Raw genomic sequence first — 17,109 nt, 5'->3', positions numbered from 1 at the left:
TTTCGGCATGGATGGCTGCTTTTCAGCTTTGGTCCTCCAGAGGACATGTTGGACGGACCCCTGATGCGCTGGGGTCCAGCGGGAGGGTCGCCAGGGGGTGTTTTGGCGCCCACCATAATCACTGTTCATGATTACTCAGAGAGTCCAATCGATTAATGGTCTATCAGTTGACTCATGAACTGTTTAAGCACAGTTGATTCGACTGAGCGGAGGGGGAGGTCAAGCGGGGCCAGGGCGTGGTCTGAAAGGCCTGCCGTCGGCCCGGGGGGGCGGCGTCTCCCTCGGCTCTCCCCCACCGACGAGTGCGTCCGTAGATGCGTCGGTGTTTTAAGTCGAGGCCCGCGCGAGGCGCGCGGGACTGGACAGCGCGCGCCAGCTCTTCGGCGAAGGCGTAGGTACGGCAGATGATGTCGCCGGGGAAGGTCTGCTTGGGCTCGGCGTAGCCCACGCCGCAGAGGCTGGCGCCGTGGGTCTCGGACGTGCACGCGGTTGCCCTGAAAGCCCGCCGCGCGGCGGCGAGCGATTCGGGCGCCGCGGAGAGTCTCGAGCCAGCGCGCCTCCATGGAGCGCGGCACGGTCGTGCGCCCCCCTCGAACGCGGAAGTCGGCGGCCTCGAGGGCCCGAACCCAGAGGTGCCCGGGGGCGCCGAACCAGCGTGCTCGCGCACGACCTGAAGTCGCCGCAGCCAACCGACACTGGATGGGACGGGAGCCGGAATGCGCCACCGTCAAGCCGTGCACGGACAACGTCGCGCCGGACTCCCAGACGAGCAGCGGGCCCGCCATGGTCGGGCCGGGGGGCAGCGACGACGGCGCGAGCTGCGGCACGGGCTGGCTCTTGGGCTGCTTCTAATGCGCTCTAGATTAGGCCTGCACATGTACCGAGGGTGTGAGGCCTTCCCCTCTCAACCCAAGGCCATAACGCTAGGGCTATGGTTCACCTGATCTGGCAAGTTAAAATTCCGCCGGACGGCGCCGGACGGCGCCGGACGTCAGCGCCGGACGCGAATCCGGACGCAGCCGGACGCCGACGCCGGACTTCCGGACGCAACGTTCCTCTTCTCATGCAAGAATGCTGCGACGTGGCGTCCGCAAGCTGGCTCAGTTCTGACGAGCTGCGCCGCGTATACAGCCCCGTGCGAATAGCCACCTCAGTGCGTAGAATCGAAATAACAACCGGAGTCTACGCTAGTGTGCACTCCTCGATGCGGGGCGCGTCGAATTCCGCGTGGGCATCAGACGAGGATAACGGCAGTACGTGGACCTATGTGTAACGCAGCCGATGCCAAGAAAAGCGAAGGGAATATGTGTAACCTGGACTGAAGGGAGGAGCCATCAGTCGTATCCAAGTTTGCCTTGTGTTGTTTTGTACCAACAATAGTCTCCAGTGACTCCTCATCGACCAAACTTTGAGTGGGTGGGTAGGTATCACAGGGTTCTGCCAGCGTCCTGCAAGTTGCATCCAACACGTTGTTCCCATGAGGCAAGTTTGGAAGCTTATTCCACATCTGCAAAGACATATTAATCAGGGCATGCATGTGAGTTTATGGCGCGGCCTCGTTGCAGTTGGTGTGTTCAGCTCGTGACTGCTCTTCTTGGAATCTGCCGAGCTGAAAGTTGCTTTGCTTAATGGTCTATCGCAGCACAAGCAGCGGAAGTTTGGAACTTGGAGTTTGGCTGCAACCTAGGATTTCTGTTTGCTTGGGAGTCATAAAAATTCTCGACGCAGGAGTTCTGCGGCAGGATTTATACCTTCAAGTTCCCCGTTCGCAATGAGTGCTGCGATGCGACCCAAATCTTGGCGATCGAGCTTCGAGCTTAAGCTGGCGCTGAGTTGATTCCTGCCGACCATGTTCGCAGCAAGCTTAATGAGCTCGCGTCTGAGAGCCTCCAGCGCGCTAGATGTATCTAACTGACCCGCTTTTGTTCTAAGCTCGGATTGGAGACTCCCAATAGTGTGAGATGTCTCGGTGAGGGTGGTACGAAAGGATTCAATATCATCACGTGTCTGCTTTACAGCTGCAGCATCGTAAGTAGCGCCCCCCGTATCCTCGCTGTGTTTCTGGTCGCTTTCGGCATCTTCAACGAGCCGCAAACGTACATCTAATTTATCGACACTCAGAGCGTCTGGCACATAGTCGAGAGCAGCTTGCGCAGCCACTATACCAGCGTCAAGTTTCGAAAATTGAGCATGCATCCAGTGTCCACCTGGACCATCAGCTCCAGAATACCATGATTGGAGTGCTAGCATCCCGACTTGTGTAGATTCCTCCTCTGGATCTAAGGTAAGAGCATTATTGAGCGACCTCAAAGAAGCCTCAACCTGCGCGAGGATACGTTAGAGGATACGTTAGAGCACGCGTGGATGGTATTTCATCCTTAGCGCGGGTGAGCGCGAGCTCTTGTGCGTTGGCGATATTACCAACGACATCAACTACAAATTCTGCGTCGTAATCCTTCTCAACCCTGTAGGCTTGTTCGCCAACCAGATCGATGGGCACGTCATCTAGTGAAGATATGCGCGAAGGCTTATCCTCCAAAGCTGCTGCGACCTTTTGGTCTTGTGACAATCTGTCTTTGTGCAGTATTGAAAAGAGATACCGTGCGGCTTGAAGTGCCACGATTCGCCACTGCTTGCGATCTCCCGCATTCTCCAGTGGCACCTGAAGGTCTTTGGCCATTTCAAGCTCACGATGAATAGGCAAGAGGCAATCTTGGATCAAACTCTTACCTCCTGGTAAAGCAGCAACGTGCCTTGAGCGCATCGCGGCAAAGCAAGTGTTTCGCAACGCACTAATAAATGCCACTGCTTGGCGTCGAGCACGAGGGAGCTCATCTCTGGACAAAGTTTCCACCCGGTCAATTTTGTTGCGCAAGAAAGAAATATCTTCAACTGCGCTTACAGCTTGCTCCCCAGCCTCTCTGAGTCCATGTCGAAAATTTTCACAAGAAATCTCGATACCTTTACTACGAGTGTCTGCAGCAGATGCGATTTCACACACGGCATCTACTTTGTGTTCCAAGCCAAGGAGCCGAGATAGTATTCCTTTTTTGTTTACAGTGTCCTGCCCCGCGCCGCCATGTAGTGCTTCATCAAGCCAATTTGCCATGCGGACTGTTTTGTTCACCTTGTCGGGACCTGCGTGAGCGGTCAGGTGACGTACGTTGTAATCAACGCTATCCAGCAAAGCTTCTACTTCTTGAAGACGAATTGCGATCGAATTGCTTCGGCCAACATAGGCAAATGTCATTGGTATTCGTCCTCGAATTTGTCGCATCCTAATTTTCATCAATGCCCAACGCCAGCGTTGCCGTGCTCTCGACCTCTTCAAGTCTGTTTGACGCGACTCCATGCGCGACTGACCACAATCAGTAGAGGACCGAGGCTTTACCAGTGCTGGACGGGCATCGCAGCTTCGATCCAGGTTATCAGCGGCTGGGATGGATGGTCGGAGTTTCAAATCCAGGGTCCCCAAATCCTGGCCTTGGCACTGGCCTTGATGCTGGCCTTCACTGACACTGGTCGAACGACTTAAAGATTGGCGCAGGGTTTCGCGATTCTGTCGCTGATCAGCAAGCGCTTGCTCCTGCGACACAAACCCCTGAACATTCGCAACTAAATTGCCGAGTTGCCGCTTCGTTGTGTCTAATTGTGAACCGTGGTGACTTTCTAAACCATCGACACGAGAGTTCAAACGATTCAAGTCCAGGACTAGGGATTTCAAAATGAGCTCAAAAGAACCAACCTGATCACCCCAAGACCTTGCTATTCGCGACCCCTCGTCGCCCATGATGATGAACGGTAGAATTAACGCATTAGTAGAAATAACGCCAGTTTCAAATATCCTGAGGCAGCATAGGATATGGTTGCTCATTATTTGTTCACATTAGTACTGTACCTACCCTAGTTAGGCTCTCCCCTTATAATCAGCTGCAGTTTGATGACGGAGCTACCGTACGGTAGCACCCTGAGCTTCCACTCTCTCGCCCACTACGCCTGGCCCGCTACTTATGGCCGTCGCCTAAACACAACGAAGTCGAATTACAGCTAACACAGGTTCTTCGTTTGTGTTGACTGACCGGTGACCGTAAGTACGCTGTCTTAGCTACTTGTATAGAGTGTGCTTTGCTGGGTATTGTATTTCTTTGGGCGACAAGTATTCCCCAGAACATGTAATATTGGTTGGGGGGGTGAACAAATAATAAGCAACCAATATCCTAACTAGGATTTATGCTCCTCACTAGGATTTATGCTCTTCTGATACTTTCCTCCCTTCCTGTCTTCGTACATGATAATAACCTCGCTGGCAGTTTGTCCGTGCGGGACCGTGCCCGAGTCTACGAGAGTAGTCTCCTTCTTAAGTCAGTTCTAGCACCCACTTAGACGGCCCTTAACCTGTTATTGCTCATCGAAACTGGGCGCTAGGCGAGATGCCAAGAGGGAATGGTCACCTGCAGGGGGAACTACTCGAAACTTCTCCAGTTCCTCCGGCCAATCACCGGCCAATACGGTGGGTTGTCGTGCATACCCCAAGAGGCGGAATCAGGCAGCACCGTCTGTGCCCAACCTTCCTAAGATGCCACGACGCAATAATTTTGTTGACCTACGGGAATATCGAATCCGAGACTACCAGAAGGAGGGCAGTATTCCCGGTATTCTTGACCCAGCTGGGTCATTCACTTGGAAGTAACCTCATCGAATGCTCGTCTCCTCGGCATAAGTCCTGTATCGTCGAATGAGAAGGATTAAACCGCAGAGACCCTCTGGAAGAAGGCGTGTGGCAAGCTGCAGGATTCGCCTCCGCAGTGACGATGAGCATCGGACCGGCCGATCAATCAGCAGGCAAAGAGTAGGGCAGAGACGAAGCTTCCGGTACCGGGGGCCTTCCCCGGGCAAAAGGGCGCAATGCAGTCTGATCATCCGGCCGATCTGTGGTATCTTGCCAGTGGGCCTGTCTCTTGTTACAGTATGACCTCATTTGAACAACAGTAGAAGAACGGGTCGAACAGCGGGGTTGATGGGACTAGTACCTTTTCAGCGGAGATCGAACGGATTTGCTCGGTCATTTATGCGTGCTAACTTGGACATGTCCGCTTGCGTTACGCCTGTGGCGCATCTGAGACGTGAAACCACACACGGTGTACCTTTGGGCTTGTAACGATGCACAAGGTGATCCATGAGATCTGGGCCTACGGAAGCGCCCCTGCTTTCGATCCTAATCATTTGCACGTCCTCCTTCAGTGACCGTATTCGATCGCGACCTCTATCTTGCTGGTGTTCTCGTTTCTTCTTGAATTGACGCCAACTAGCGAGGTCGCATTAGCTTATATATTGTGGTTATATGCTTACACTTCTTTTTTATCTGCTTTCTGTGAGTGCTTGGAACCGAGTGTCATGACCTTCTTCGATGTTCCCATGTCCTCTTCGTCGAACCGCCCAAGCACTTGCCGAACGAGGTACATGCGTGCCAAAGATTGGACGGTAATCGTCGCATCCTTCGGTTTCATAATTGGTGCTTGCAGTACTGGTTCTTTCCACTTGCCTCTCGTATCTCCCACTAATTATTATAACGAGATAGTCAACCGACAAAACGCGATTTCTGGTTGTGCCGGCACACTTCGCTCCGCTAGATCTGCCGGCACACTGTGCCGGCACAAGATACACCCAGCAGGGGGTAGACGCGCGCGGAATTTTTTTCCGGTCTTTAGCCTCCCTTTAGGCCCCACTCGACCCGACTAATATCCCGGCGCGGCTAGCTTAACGCAGATAGTTCCCACCGCGCGGCTGGCGCCTCAAAAAGTTTTGCTTTTCACCTTGCAATTATCCCGCCACATCCGTCTATTACAGTTCGGGACGCAACTATAACAGGGTTATAAGGTATTAAGGAGAGGGGAAGAATCCTGGGTGGCTCTGTACCAGCGAGCCACTAGGAAGGTACAAATATCTCTATCTCTCTACCCACCAGCCTGGGGCTAGAGAAGCATCTAAAAGAAGCAAGGTAAACTCCTCCCTCGAGGGGAGGCTGGGCCGAATGGAACTAATTAGTGCCAGAATAAAGGCCGCGGTCGTCGCAGGCCCAACCAGGCCAGAACAGGCGAAACCCGCGAGGTCACTTTACGCGTACGTTGGTTGAAGGGCCTTAGAATCCTTTGACATGCCACTTCCCCGTTCGCCACTGCCCAGTCTCCGGGAATACTGCTTCAAGTTAGCTCGAAGCCACTTTGCTCTGCTACCGCAAACCCCAGATTTCGCTCCGTAGTGTCTGGGCAGGGGTCCGTTGCCCCTTCCCTGCGGTCATCCCCCGTGCAGGCTTGGAAATGGAGCCCAGCTTGGAAGTCACCCTGAATCGCCAAAAGCTGGGGGAGATGCTGCTTGTTGGACCTGGAGGTGGAGTAGCTCAGCCTGCAAGAGAGCGACAGAAGAGGATAAAGTGAAGCTGTCTGCAGCGGTGATTGTCAAGTCGATCATGCCGCGGTCGCTTGCAACGCCCCCCAAGTTGTATGCGATATCGTGAATAGCGTCTGCATCAATGATGCCATCGCCGTCGCAATCTTTTATGTGAAATTGTTGAACCTGGCACAACCTTGTCAGTGACATTGGAAATTGCAACACGGGTTGCCAAACGAGAGGGCGGATGTACTTCAGTTGCTTTTCCAGCAGGTACGCCAGGAGGATTTGAACAAAAGCACTGTACATGAGGCCACCGTGCTGGCGAAGTATTATTTCACAGTCGACGAGCCTCTTCGTGCGTTTTGTGTCAAGCGCGCTGTAGAGCTGATTGATAACCCAAGTCCACTCAGTGTTTGAAAGCAAACAATGATCCGAGAGTTTATTGAGACATGTTGTGTCGGTAACAACGCTTTGTTTTGTATCACGATTGGCATCAAGCTTACCACGGAGGAGTAGGGGAATCGACATCTTCATACGGTCCAGCATGCCTAAGGCTTCCTCCGCGAGTTTGTTATCGATCACCTGATTCGCAAATAAGCGTTATAGGGTTTTGAAATCAATTTGTTGAAGCTCTCGTGGAAGTGACAATTCTCTGAATACTCGACCCAGTAGGTAGCAAGTAAAAAGGCGGCCGCCTCGACAGATATGGCACTATATTTGTAAGCGGCGATGAGGATTGAAGCTGCATGATCGACCACCAACGACTTAAGCCCATATCTAAACAAAAATAGAGGCATGATAAGGGCTAGCTGAAAATTCCTGCTCCGATTCACCTGCCGCTCTCTGAGGAATGCATACATGTGATGCTCCATAGTCTCGCATGCCATCCCTGTAGACCGAACATTCAAATCCGCCTTGGCCTTAGAAGTGCGTATCTGGTCTATGATATCGAGAAGTGATTGTAAGCTCAGCTTTTTTATTATGCTAGAGGTTGTTGTCAGCTGCTTGTGGTCGCCCCGCCCACCCTGGTTAGCTTGAGAAAAAAAATGCCTTGCTGTATATAGTTGACGCCGGAGCTCGAGCATTTCGGTGTGATGCTGTATTGCCTCGAATTCGAGCTCACGTGCAGCTCCAAGAAGCTCAACAGTCTCAGCATCTGCTTGGTCTGCTCTCAGGCGGTGGAACTTTTCCTTCTCCTCTGCTACTTGCAGCCGCTCAAGCAACTCCTTTTCCCCATCCCGTGCCACAAGAGCCAGGTCTTGGAGTAGTCTAGCATTCGCAGCACACAAATCCTTCAAGGACTCTCCTATGAGGTCCGTCTTGGGCAGCATTTCGATAACCTACGAATTTTTTTTCTGTGTCCTTTTCTCAGAAAATGCAAAGCGAGTCACCCCCTGAAAGCATACATCGAACGCGCCATGCTCTGCGAGACAACTTTCAGCCCGGCGAGCCACGACCGCCTCCGGAGGTACAGCTAAAAGCCGCTTGTCCAAGAGGGACATTACACACCCTGGCGCCTTCGGTAATTTTGATTAGCATAGCTGGGATAACACGCACCAATGTGCGCATCGAAAGTTTGAGTCATCTGCGCGTCCTCTTCCTTCGATAGAGAACGGGTTGCCTTGATGTCGCTGTACAGGTTTGCCACCGCCCGCAGCTCTTCCCGTCCGACTCGCATCTTGCTTGTCAAATGGAAAAAAATAGTATTTTTTTTTCATGCCGAAAAGAGGAAAAAAGAGAGAAAAAAAAAAGAAAAAAAACCGGCGCCGAAGGCGCCGGAGCGGCGCCGGAGGCGCCGGAGGCGTAAAAGAAAAAAGGCAGGGACCTTGCTACGTCTCTCGAACTCACTTTCGGCAGAGCGCGTCGATCAACATACGGTGGGCGTGTGTGGGGCGCGGGTACGGCCTAGAGAGATAGAGAGTTTTGTATCTCCCTAGTGGCTCGCTGGTACAGAGCCACCCAATTTCCTTCCCCTCCTTAATACTTTCTAACCCTGCTATAGTTGCTTCCCGCACTGTAATAGACGGAGAGTCTTCCTGGACCTAGGGGACCGGCTTGACCGCCGGTGGGCCTCCAGGGGGCGCACACATCGCAAGACTTGGCCTGCACGAAATAGGTGCCCGGCGCCGGCGTGTCCAACCCTGTGTCCAACAGGGTACGCCGCGTCCGGGGGCCGCCTCCCCAGGTGCCTGTAACAAATAATGGGCAACCAATAGATATCCTAACTGGGATTACATGCCCTTGTGGTACTCTCCTCCCTTCCCCGTAGCCGAGCCAACTGCCCAGGCGAGTGTTTAATGTTGGATATGAAGGTCAAGTGTTTTGTGGCCGGTGTCTAGGAACACTTTCACGCCATCTTGGCTACGTAACACCCGCTGCCGGCTGCCCCATTCCATTAGCTACAAGTGGGACACTAGTGGGAGATACAAAAGGCCAAGTGAGCGGAAACTGCGAAAAAGCCAGCTGGAGCCAGCCACTTGGCCAGCCTCTGGATATGTAAGCAGGGTGCGATCGAGGAACTTAGACACGTGAGTCGAGCGCTTGTGGTTATCATTGATTTGTTCTTTCGTGGGGAAAACAGGCCGCTAGTTAACGCCGTTCGTCTGGACTCTCTTCTTTCTGGTCCCCTGTGCCAAGTTTCTTCCCGGTGATGGCACAATACACAATTATCTACGACGAAATTAGTAACGGACATTAGTGTATCTGGACACGGTACTACTAGCTCCAACCAAGGCGCACATGTTAACAAATGCAAAACACAGGATGAGTTTATCCGTCATCATGCGCTTAGTAAAGTTCCGAATCAGCTTGTCGGCACGCAATAGATTATCTTCTATGAGCATGACATCAGTTGATATATCCTTCACCTGTTCTTGTTGATGCTCGAGCCTGAGAGAGGCCAGCATCACTCGCTTTGTAGGTATGATCGACACAGTAAGATAGTGTGCTCGTTTATCGTCGAATTTCCAACTTCTTTAGAGGCTTCTACAAGATTTATGGTTCTGGAAAGTGCATCCTGGGTCTGATCTTGGAGGATAGCTGCATCATTCAGGCAGGATTTATTGTCGTCGCAACCAGCGTGGTCCACAGATGATGACGTGAGCAATTCACGTCTCGCCCTCCCCCCGCGCACGAACTCAATCTCAAGCTCCAGCTCTGCGCATCGCCTATCCAGCTCCTTCAGTTTGCAGTTATGCAACCCCTTAATTTTCTGGTCCCTTAAAAGTCGCATTTCCAGGCAGTATGATTTCTTGATAGATTTAGCTCGGCTCAACTTTGTATCACATTCAGCCGCCTGAAGGCGTCAGATAAAATAGCCAGGTGGATTCAGGAATTCACACAGCGCGCACGATATCCCTGAAGTCGCAGCCGGATAGCTCTCGGATAGACGACACTCGCACTGCTAATTCGTCAACGGCACCTATACACATTTGATTGCCAGAGCGGCGCCCAGGACGCCCACCTGCGTACGAGTCGCTCCAGTACTCAACGTCGGAACCCATACTAGCATCCCCCGAGAGTGGATATAGGGTTCGTGGGCTCGCCCAGTGGGCAGGTGGAGGATTATCGAATTCAAAACTTCATACTTGTATGTTCGCCCGCGGTGTCGGATGCCGAATCCGAGGTTGTGATCGTGTCCGTCCACTTGGCCTTTCGTATCTCCCACTAGCCTGAGCTAAAGGAAGCAAGTAAAATCCTCCCTCAAGGGGGGTTTGAGCTCAGTTTCAATTAAAGATGCCAGAATGAAGGCCGACGGACCGCGCTTGGATGGCGCAGCCACCTCAGCGGGGATGGAGGAGGGTAGGGCAGGGCGGGTGCTTCATTTGTGCCGAAGGAGGGTGGTGGGCGGGCCAAAAATATAAGCCGCGCCACCCCGGACCCCGGGGAAGCGGCGAGCTGGGAGAGGACCACCACAACCAGCAGTTTTATTTAGCTGGATGATGATAGGTGGTCTAAACTCACTAACTCGTTACCGGAAACATATTGTACTGCCGTAACGCGAGTGTGATGTCTATTCCGCTAGGATGTCTTTAGCTCCTGGCTTCTGGTTACTACATCTTCATTATCGATATATGTTGGAATGTTGAGCGCGTTGCCTGTGTAAAACTCATACAGGTAGCCAACCAGATGATGTCTGCGTATAGAGTTAAAAGTTCGGACTCATGAACCGGTTAAACTTTAGCTTAGGCCACCTTGGCTGGAGAAATGATCAAATCGCTCTTCGTCACAGGCTCGAGCGGCGAGGTATTGATTGAACGCCATTGGCGCGGAGTCACGCCGCGAAATGTGTGCGACTTCTTTTGGGACGAGGTGAATAAGTACGATCACAGTACGGAAGTGCCACCAATTTTGCACACGTCTAAATATTATTTGGTATCGGTATCTCGGGATGATATCTATGTTATTGCTACACTGGCCAAAGATGTTGCTCCGCTTTTGGTGATTGAGTTCTTGCATCGAGTGGTTGATATCTTCGTTGAATACTTTGGTGCCGCAGATGAGGGCTCAATCAAAGATAATTTTTCTATGGTCTACCAACTTCTCGAGGAAATGCTGGACAATGGGAACCCCTTGACGACGGAGCCAAACGCATTGAAAGCGATGATCAAGCCACCCTCTGTCATGGGTCGGCTACAGGCTGTCGCAACGGGGAGATCAAATGTGAGCGATGTATTGCCTGACGGGACCATCTCATCCATGCCCTGGCGCAAGTCGGGCGTCAAGTACGCACAGAACGACATCTACCTCGACATAGTGGAAGAGGTGGACGCAATTGTTGATCGAAATGGGCAGGTAGTGTCCTCAGAGGTGACTGGGGCCATAATGGCCAACTCTCGTCTCTCGGGCATTCCTGACCTTTGTCTGAGTTTTGTGGATCCAGAGGTCATTGACGACTGCTCATTTCACCCCTGCGTACGATACAATAGATTTGAACGCGACCGTGTCGTCAGCTTTGTACCTCCAGACGGTGCATTTGAACTCATGCGATATCGTGTCAACACCAAGGCTAACGTTTCTGCACCAATTTATGTCACACCCTCAGTGACCATGTCTGACGAACACAACGCAGGTCATGGTCGTATCCAGATACAAATCGGTCAGAAGCAGACGTCCTCACTTGTTATCCCTAATCGCAAAGGGTCTTTGCTCATTGAGGATGTGACCTTGTCTATTCCTTTTCCAAAATGTGTCAAGACCGCCACCTTATCTGCGACCCTAGGAACGGTCCTCTACGATGAAGCCACTAAAGTAGCGAAATGGACTGTTGGCAAGCTGGCCGTGACCGGAAACAGGGTACCCCAGCTAACTGGATCCATGGTGATTCAAGGCGCTTTGGAGGAGTTGCCCCCAATCCAAGTGACCTGGAAGGTCCCCATCGCTTCGATTTCTGGTATTCAGATTGCGGCTCTCCAGCTCACTAATGAGCGCTATCGCCCATACAAAGGTGTTCGTACTATCACCAAGTCCGGTCGTTTCCAAGTTCGTGCCTGACACAGATGGTATAGTCTGGGTATAGTTCGTCTTACGAGGCCCCACGAATTGGTTGCGCCGCATCATAATTGACCATCCTGCGCCTACAGCTTGACTATCCTGCGCCTACAGCCCAGCAAAGGCAGCTCAGGGCCAGGCAATGATTTCGCAAATTCACTTCCTTCAGCGCGACGGAACACTTCCTTCAGCGCGACGGAACAGTTGCTGGTTCGATTTCGGCGTTTTTTTTTACATATTTCGTGGTAATTCTCATTTTTTTCGCCTTTTTTTGGCCGTTGAAACACTTGCCAACACTTGCCTCTCCCCCTAAACACTGTCATTTTTGCTCCAAGACACTTCACTGGAACTTTGCTACGAGCCACGCCCCCAGGCGCGCATGAGTGCTCCGCGCCTGGCGCTGTCTCGGTGACTTTGCCGGGGGGGACTGGACACGAGAAACCCAACGGAACAAGTTTGTAGGTCGCAACTTGGCGCCCCCCCCCCCCCGGGGCCGGGCCCCGAAAAACCCACGGGAAAAATTTTTTGGGTGGAAATTGGGGCCCCCCCCCCCCCCCCCCCCCCTGGCGCGAACGCGGGAAATACGACGCGTTCTAGTTTGGACCCCACCCGGGCCCCCGGCTGGCCCCCGGCGCCTGGGTAAAGCCCCCAGCCGCCGACCCAAATTGGCGGGGAGGTCGCCGAACGCGGGAAACTCGACGCGTCCTAGTTTGGGCCCCGCCCGGCCCCCCAGCGCCTGAGTAAAGCCCCCGGCCGCCGACCCAGAATTGTCGGGGGCGTTTCGGGTCCCTTGGGGCCCCCTCCAGCGCAGGGGGGGGTTTCTGGGCGAGGTTCTGCCACTGTCCGGCGACTGTGCTACCTCGCCGAGCCTGGTGCTCTCTGGCACGTCGCTGTGACGCTAACCAGACAGACCCCACAGACACAGAAGAGCGCTATGCTACTTCTGTCTCTGCTTGGCAGTCACTCCGTCAGTTCGCTGTCTATGAGACTTAAAACTGGATTAGGATGAATTAAGGAAGGGGAGGGAACCTAGCAGGATACGCAGTAGGAGCGCAGTGGGGTAAAGTGCACTACAACGTCAAGATGCAGTTCACTGAAGATGAGAGTAGAAATCCCTCTATCTCTCTAAAGCGAGAGGAAAGCGTGTGGCGTGATTGTGGGTCCTTTCTCTTACAGAGACACTTCGACCTTCAAGAACAGAAGTTCTTTGGAGAGTGCGCACATCAGCTGAGTAGGCAGGGAGCTGGATATTTGGTGCATCCCTGCCGACAGCATCCTCGCCACGGAGCTCATGAATGAATTTGGCTTCGGCTTCCTCGAGCTGCATGCGCTCCTGAGAGCTCCCCCCGGGAATCTCGCTGCAAGCCTCATTGTCAGGATGAAGCCTACCACCTACAAGGTGGAGCGGCTCTGGAGCAAGAGGATCAACGCCGGTGCTGGGTAGTTCCAGGAATGCGGAGGCAAATAAGGGTGAGGTAATGATCGAGCCAATACCACCGCTGCCCGGCGGTCCGCCAATCCGCCTTGGAGCAATGCGTTCATTGCGTGCATTCTGTTCGGATGCATTAGGACTGAGAAGAAGGTCACCTCCCTTGGTGCCTTTTGACTTTACACCACTTGCGTTGGTGTCCCGGGGTACAGACTCGGGGCGCTTCGGAGTCTTCAGACTATCAAAGGTGCTCCTGGTCATATGGTTCGGGTCGCTAGGCCAGGGGGGGCCTTCTCGAGATGTCCGAGAGTCATTGTTGGTATCGGTACTTCGACTAACGCAAGATTCGATAGCGGAAACCCCAGCTTCTGGCACAAATTCAAAGTTTTTAACGAGGGACGTCTGTCGGAAGTGGAGCGGAAGGAAGTTCAGCGAACCCAGCGCCGGCTGTTTAGTAATCTGTGTTCTTCCGAGCGCTGGCTGTGAGCTTGAGTGCATGAGCGTGATGCTAGGCTGTTTGGAGTGAGCATAGGCAGACTGGAGGCGTCTCGAACTCTTCAAGCTGCGTGTGCTAGCAATCTTGTTAGCCGCCGTCCACATGCGGGGAACATTGCTAACAAATGTTTGTGGAACAAGTGGGACAGGCTGAACCCGATCGTCAATAATGTGACTTGTGCCAAAAGTTGGAGTATCACCTAAAGCATTGTCTGCGGTGCAGAATGAAGTAAGCTCTTCGAGCTTGGATTTGGCAACTGGGGTTGGATTTAGAATCTCCTTTAGCTCGCGAGCGTCCATGCTGAGTTGTGGATCAGCCCTGGGCTTTGGGATTGCAAAGACCGTAAGATTTTCCATAGCCCAGCGCTTGGGATTGGCCTTCTGAAGCAGCCCCAAAATATCAGCAAAGATACCAGGCCCGAATGGCTGAGACTGGGGTTGGTTGACCGCATCCAAAACCTTTTTCACCTCACTGAACGGCATTGGCGATTGCATGTTTAACCATTCGTGCATTTCCTCGGCACTAATCGTGCCGTTGTTCGCGCTATCTGCCAGCTTGAACAGATCGTGCCGAGCACGACTGGCGCTCGCGGGCCGGCGGTTGGCACTCGAAGGGCGTCGAACGGACCCTGCGCTCGTGGGTCGGGACATAGCTCGGCGCCCATTCCCGTCTGTTTCCAATGGTGCTGCTAAAACTCGGGGCGGATTGCCCAGCGTTCCTGTTGCATTTAAGAGGGCTCCTCGATGCTCTAATTCATGTGAGAACACATGTCCAGAGTCATCAGTTGCTGACCGAACTCTGGGTAAGGACAACGACAAGTAAAAAGAGGCCCACGAATCAATCGCGCCTGGATCTGGCTCCTCGCCTGCCCTTCCCAAAGGAGCCAAAATGTCCGCTGAAAGCAGCGGCGGTACCATCGCCATTACGTCCCAGCAGGTACGGGCTAGAGAAACGACCGCGAAGGATACTGCCATCTCCTCCTGAATCCTAGATTTGACGTGGACGAATGCAAGATGAACGCATGCGTCGATCGTTTCTTGGGCAGCGATTTCACCATCGAAGTCTACCACCAGGCGTTTGGATAGACATTCCATCGACCCTTCGGTAAACACCGTGTCCATCTTTGTAAATTTGGCCCTCTTGGGGGGCGCCATTGTCTACTACTCTGCTAACGCCTTTCGAAGATCGTCGCTGGTGTTGCTATCTTGTTGCTCCAGGCTGAGTCATCAGTCTCCGGGGGCTATTACAATCTCCAAGTGTTATCAAATCCTGGACAGACCTTACCTCCGAGCGCAGGCGACCGCCCCCTAGAAAGGCAAGGTCTTTGACCTGAGTGTCAACTATTTGGCCCAAGGGTGTGAAAACTAAACTCAGGAGGAAGATTCTCCTGTATCTGCCCCACTGTGCTTATTCTCCCTTTTCTCCCTACCTTGCAGTCTCATATCTTCATGAGACTGAGTTCAGCCCCAAGGTCCCCACCTTAGTATGGGGGTCCTTCCTCCTTTTCCCAATTTCCTTCCCTTTCTCTCTTTCTATTCCACTTTAAGACAGTATTAGTATAGAGTAACCCTCTCCTGTTGGGAATCAGGGCTGCTCAGCAGCCCCATCTCACTTTTCCATTTTCAGTCTAAGTCAGGAACACTGCCATTTCCCCTCAAGCTAAACTCCGGCCTAAAGCCGGCTCCCCCTCCCCCTCCAGGCAAAACTGTAGGGGAGTAAATGTGGGGCGTAATTCGAAACTCCGGTCTCTAACCCGGCTGCCAGTGGCACCACGACTACTGAGAATCGTATCACGACGGCGCACTTTGCTAGAAATGTCATTAACAGAGCTCTCTAACTCCTGCCGACCCGAACCAGCGACCCGCGCACTCAAATTCAAAAAAAAAAAAAGTTTCCTTGATTGATACGTTTAGCGCGCAAACTTGCCTCGCTATCTTCGGCATGGCCATAATTCGCCAATTTTGCCTCTGGCCCTGCGGCTTGGCCGCGCGCGCGGCCGATTTTCAGGAGGTGCAGTACACGTCCCGCCCGCCGCCGGAACAATAAATAAATATTAATTATTTAATTCGAGTGGGCACGCCTAGGCGTACGTTGTTTCGCAGACTGCCGCCTGGTGCGGCTGGCGATAGGCACCTTTACCTTCCTAGTGCTGCCCCGAGCCTGCTAGTTTCGCACTGGTCACGGTGATAACCCCCGCAAATACGAATCGGCAAGGGCTGGCGCTAGCCGGGCCGGAGGGGCAGTATACTGAGCCGCATTTCCAGCGCCCCCGCTTGCACCATCGACGCCCGCACTGGTGTGCACTTCACCAACGACGGTGCAGGGATGTTTTTCAGTGCCCAGTGCCTCCAACGAGCGGGGTCTGTGGGCGTCTAATGGTGAGGTAGTGGAAGGTAATGTTGGCTATGCTATGCTGGCAAATATGCACGGACACCGACCTTCTGCTGCTGTGCGCTCACAGCAGGAGTTGCCAGACAGGCATAGCCTGGCGAATTAGTTTGCGCGAAGATGAAGGTCTTTGGCTGGAGGGCAACCTGGCCATGATTTCGGCGATTTCGCACATCGTCCATTCTGCGACGCCATTCTTTCGCATGTGCAACAGTGTTGGCCACCTTTTGAGTGTAGTCACCAATCTGGCACATGTCAGTATCGTCTGGAAGATGTCCGAGCGAGCTCGGCGCTGAAGTATGCTGCCGGGAAGAGAACCCACGAGTCAATCGATCAGCCGCAGCCGCCTGCTTTTGACCGGGCATCGGAAGGGGCTTTCGTTCGGCAAGAGAAAACGATTTTCCAAGTTGCGCTTCACCATGGCGCCGAAATGGATCACCCCAGGGGATTCGCCCATCTTTTGTATCCTTCATACTATCATTGAGGGGCGGAAGAGACTCGGCAAAGTCTAGTGCAGAACCACGGTTTTGCCTCAAGGGACATGAGAGACGCTTGATCCGCTTTTCATCTTGTGCAAATACGAACTGAGTCAGAGCCTTATAATCTGGAATTTGAAGATTGCGCTTGCGAATTTCACTCGGTACAGGATATATTCTATCGAAATCTACTAACAGTTGATCTTCGAGTTCAATGTCACTGTCGGTTGCGTCTTCGTTAGGTTGATTGAGGGGTGGCCGTTTGCCACCTACACGGGTGGACCATGGTTTGCCTTGAGATCCATCAACATCATCACCATCATCTGAATGCGCGCTGGGTGTTGATCTACCGAAATGACCCTGCTCCGCGCTATTTGTGGGTGGAATGGACACGCTTGTTGTACTGTTTGTGAGGTACTTGCGCTCAACGAGTCTCACAA

At 53.0% G+C, this 17,109-nt stretch overlaps 2 protein-coding genes across 2 annotated transcripts; one reads left to right on the top strand and one right to left on the bottom strand.

Moving 5' to 3' along the window:
* Nucleotides 1–1,157: 1,157 nt before the first annotated feature.
* AURANDRAFT_72562 (hypothetical protein) lies at nt 1,158–10,003 on the bottom strand (the record flags this gene model as incomplete). The annotated part of the gene is made up of 22 exons (XM_009042805.1): nt 1,158–1,683; nt 1,752–2,322; nt 2,438–3,138; nt 3,364–3,435; nt 3,532–3,845; nt 3,954–4,021; nt 4,046–4,105; nt 4,568–4,603; nt 4,877–4,973; nt 5,138–5,305; nt 5,350–5,557; nt 6,876–6,972; nt 7,056–7,167; nt 7,249–7,330; nt 7,514–7,730; nt 7,900–7,931; nt 8,375–8,432; nt 8,477–8,579; nt 9,130–9,279; nt 9,324–9,685; nt 9,741–9,811; nt 9,854–10,003. The coding sequence occupies 22 exons, from the start codon at nt 9,891–9,893 to the stop codon at nt 1,634–1,636; spliced, it is 3,669 nt and encodes a 1,222-aa protein (XP_009041053.1).
* A 587-nt stretch (nt 10,004–10,590) lies between these two features.
* Nucleotides 10,591–12,149, top strand: AURANDRAFT_55259 (hypothetical protein; the record flags this gene model as incomplete). Its single annotated transcript, XM_009042850.1, has 1 exon — nt 10,591–12,149. The coding sequence occupies one exon, from the start codon at nt 10,597–10,599 to the stop codon at nt 11,881–11,883; it is 1,287 nt and encodes a 428-aa protein (XP_009041098.1).
* Between the last annotated feature and the right edge of the window lie 4,960 nt (nt 12,150–17,109).

This window comes from Aureococcus anophagefferens (genome assembly GCF_000186865.1).
Source record: "Aureococcus anophagefferens unplaced genomic scaffold AURANscaffold_38, whole genome shotgun sequence".
NCBI classification, from domain to species: domain Eukaryota; class Pelagophyceae; order Pelagomonadales; family Pelagomonadaceae; genus Aureococcus; species Aureococcus anophagefferens.
This window is presented reverse-complemented; position numbering and strand designations above follow the sequence as displayed.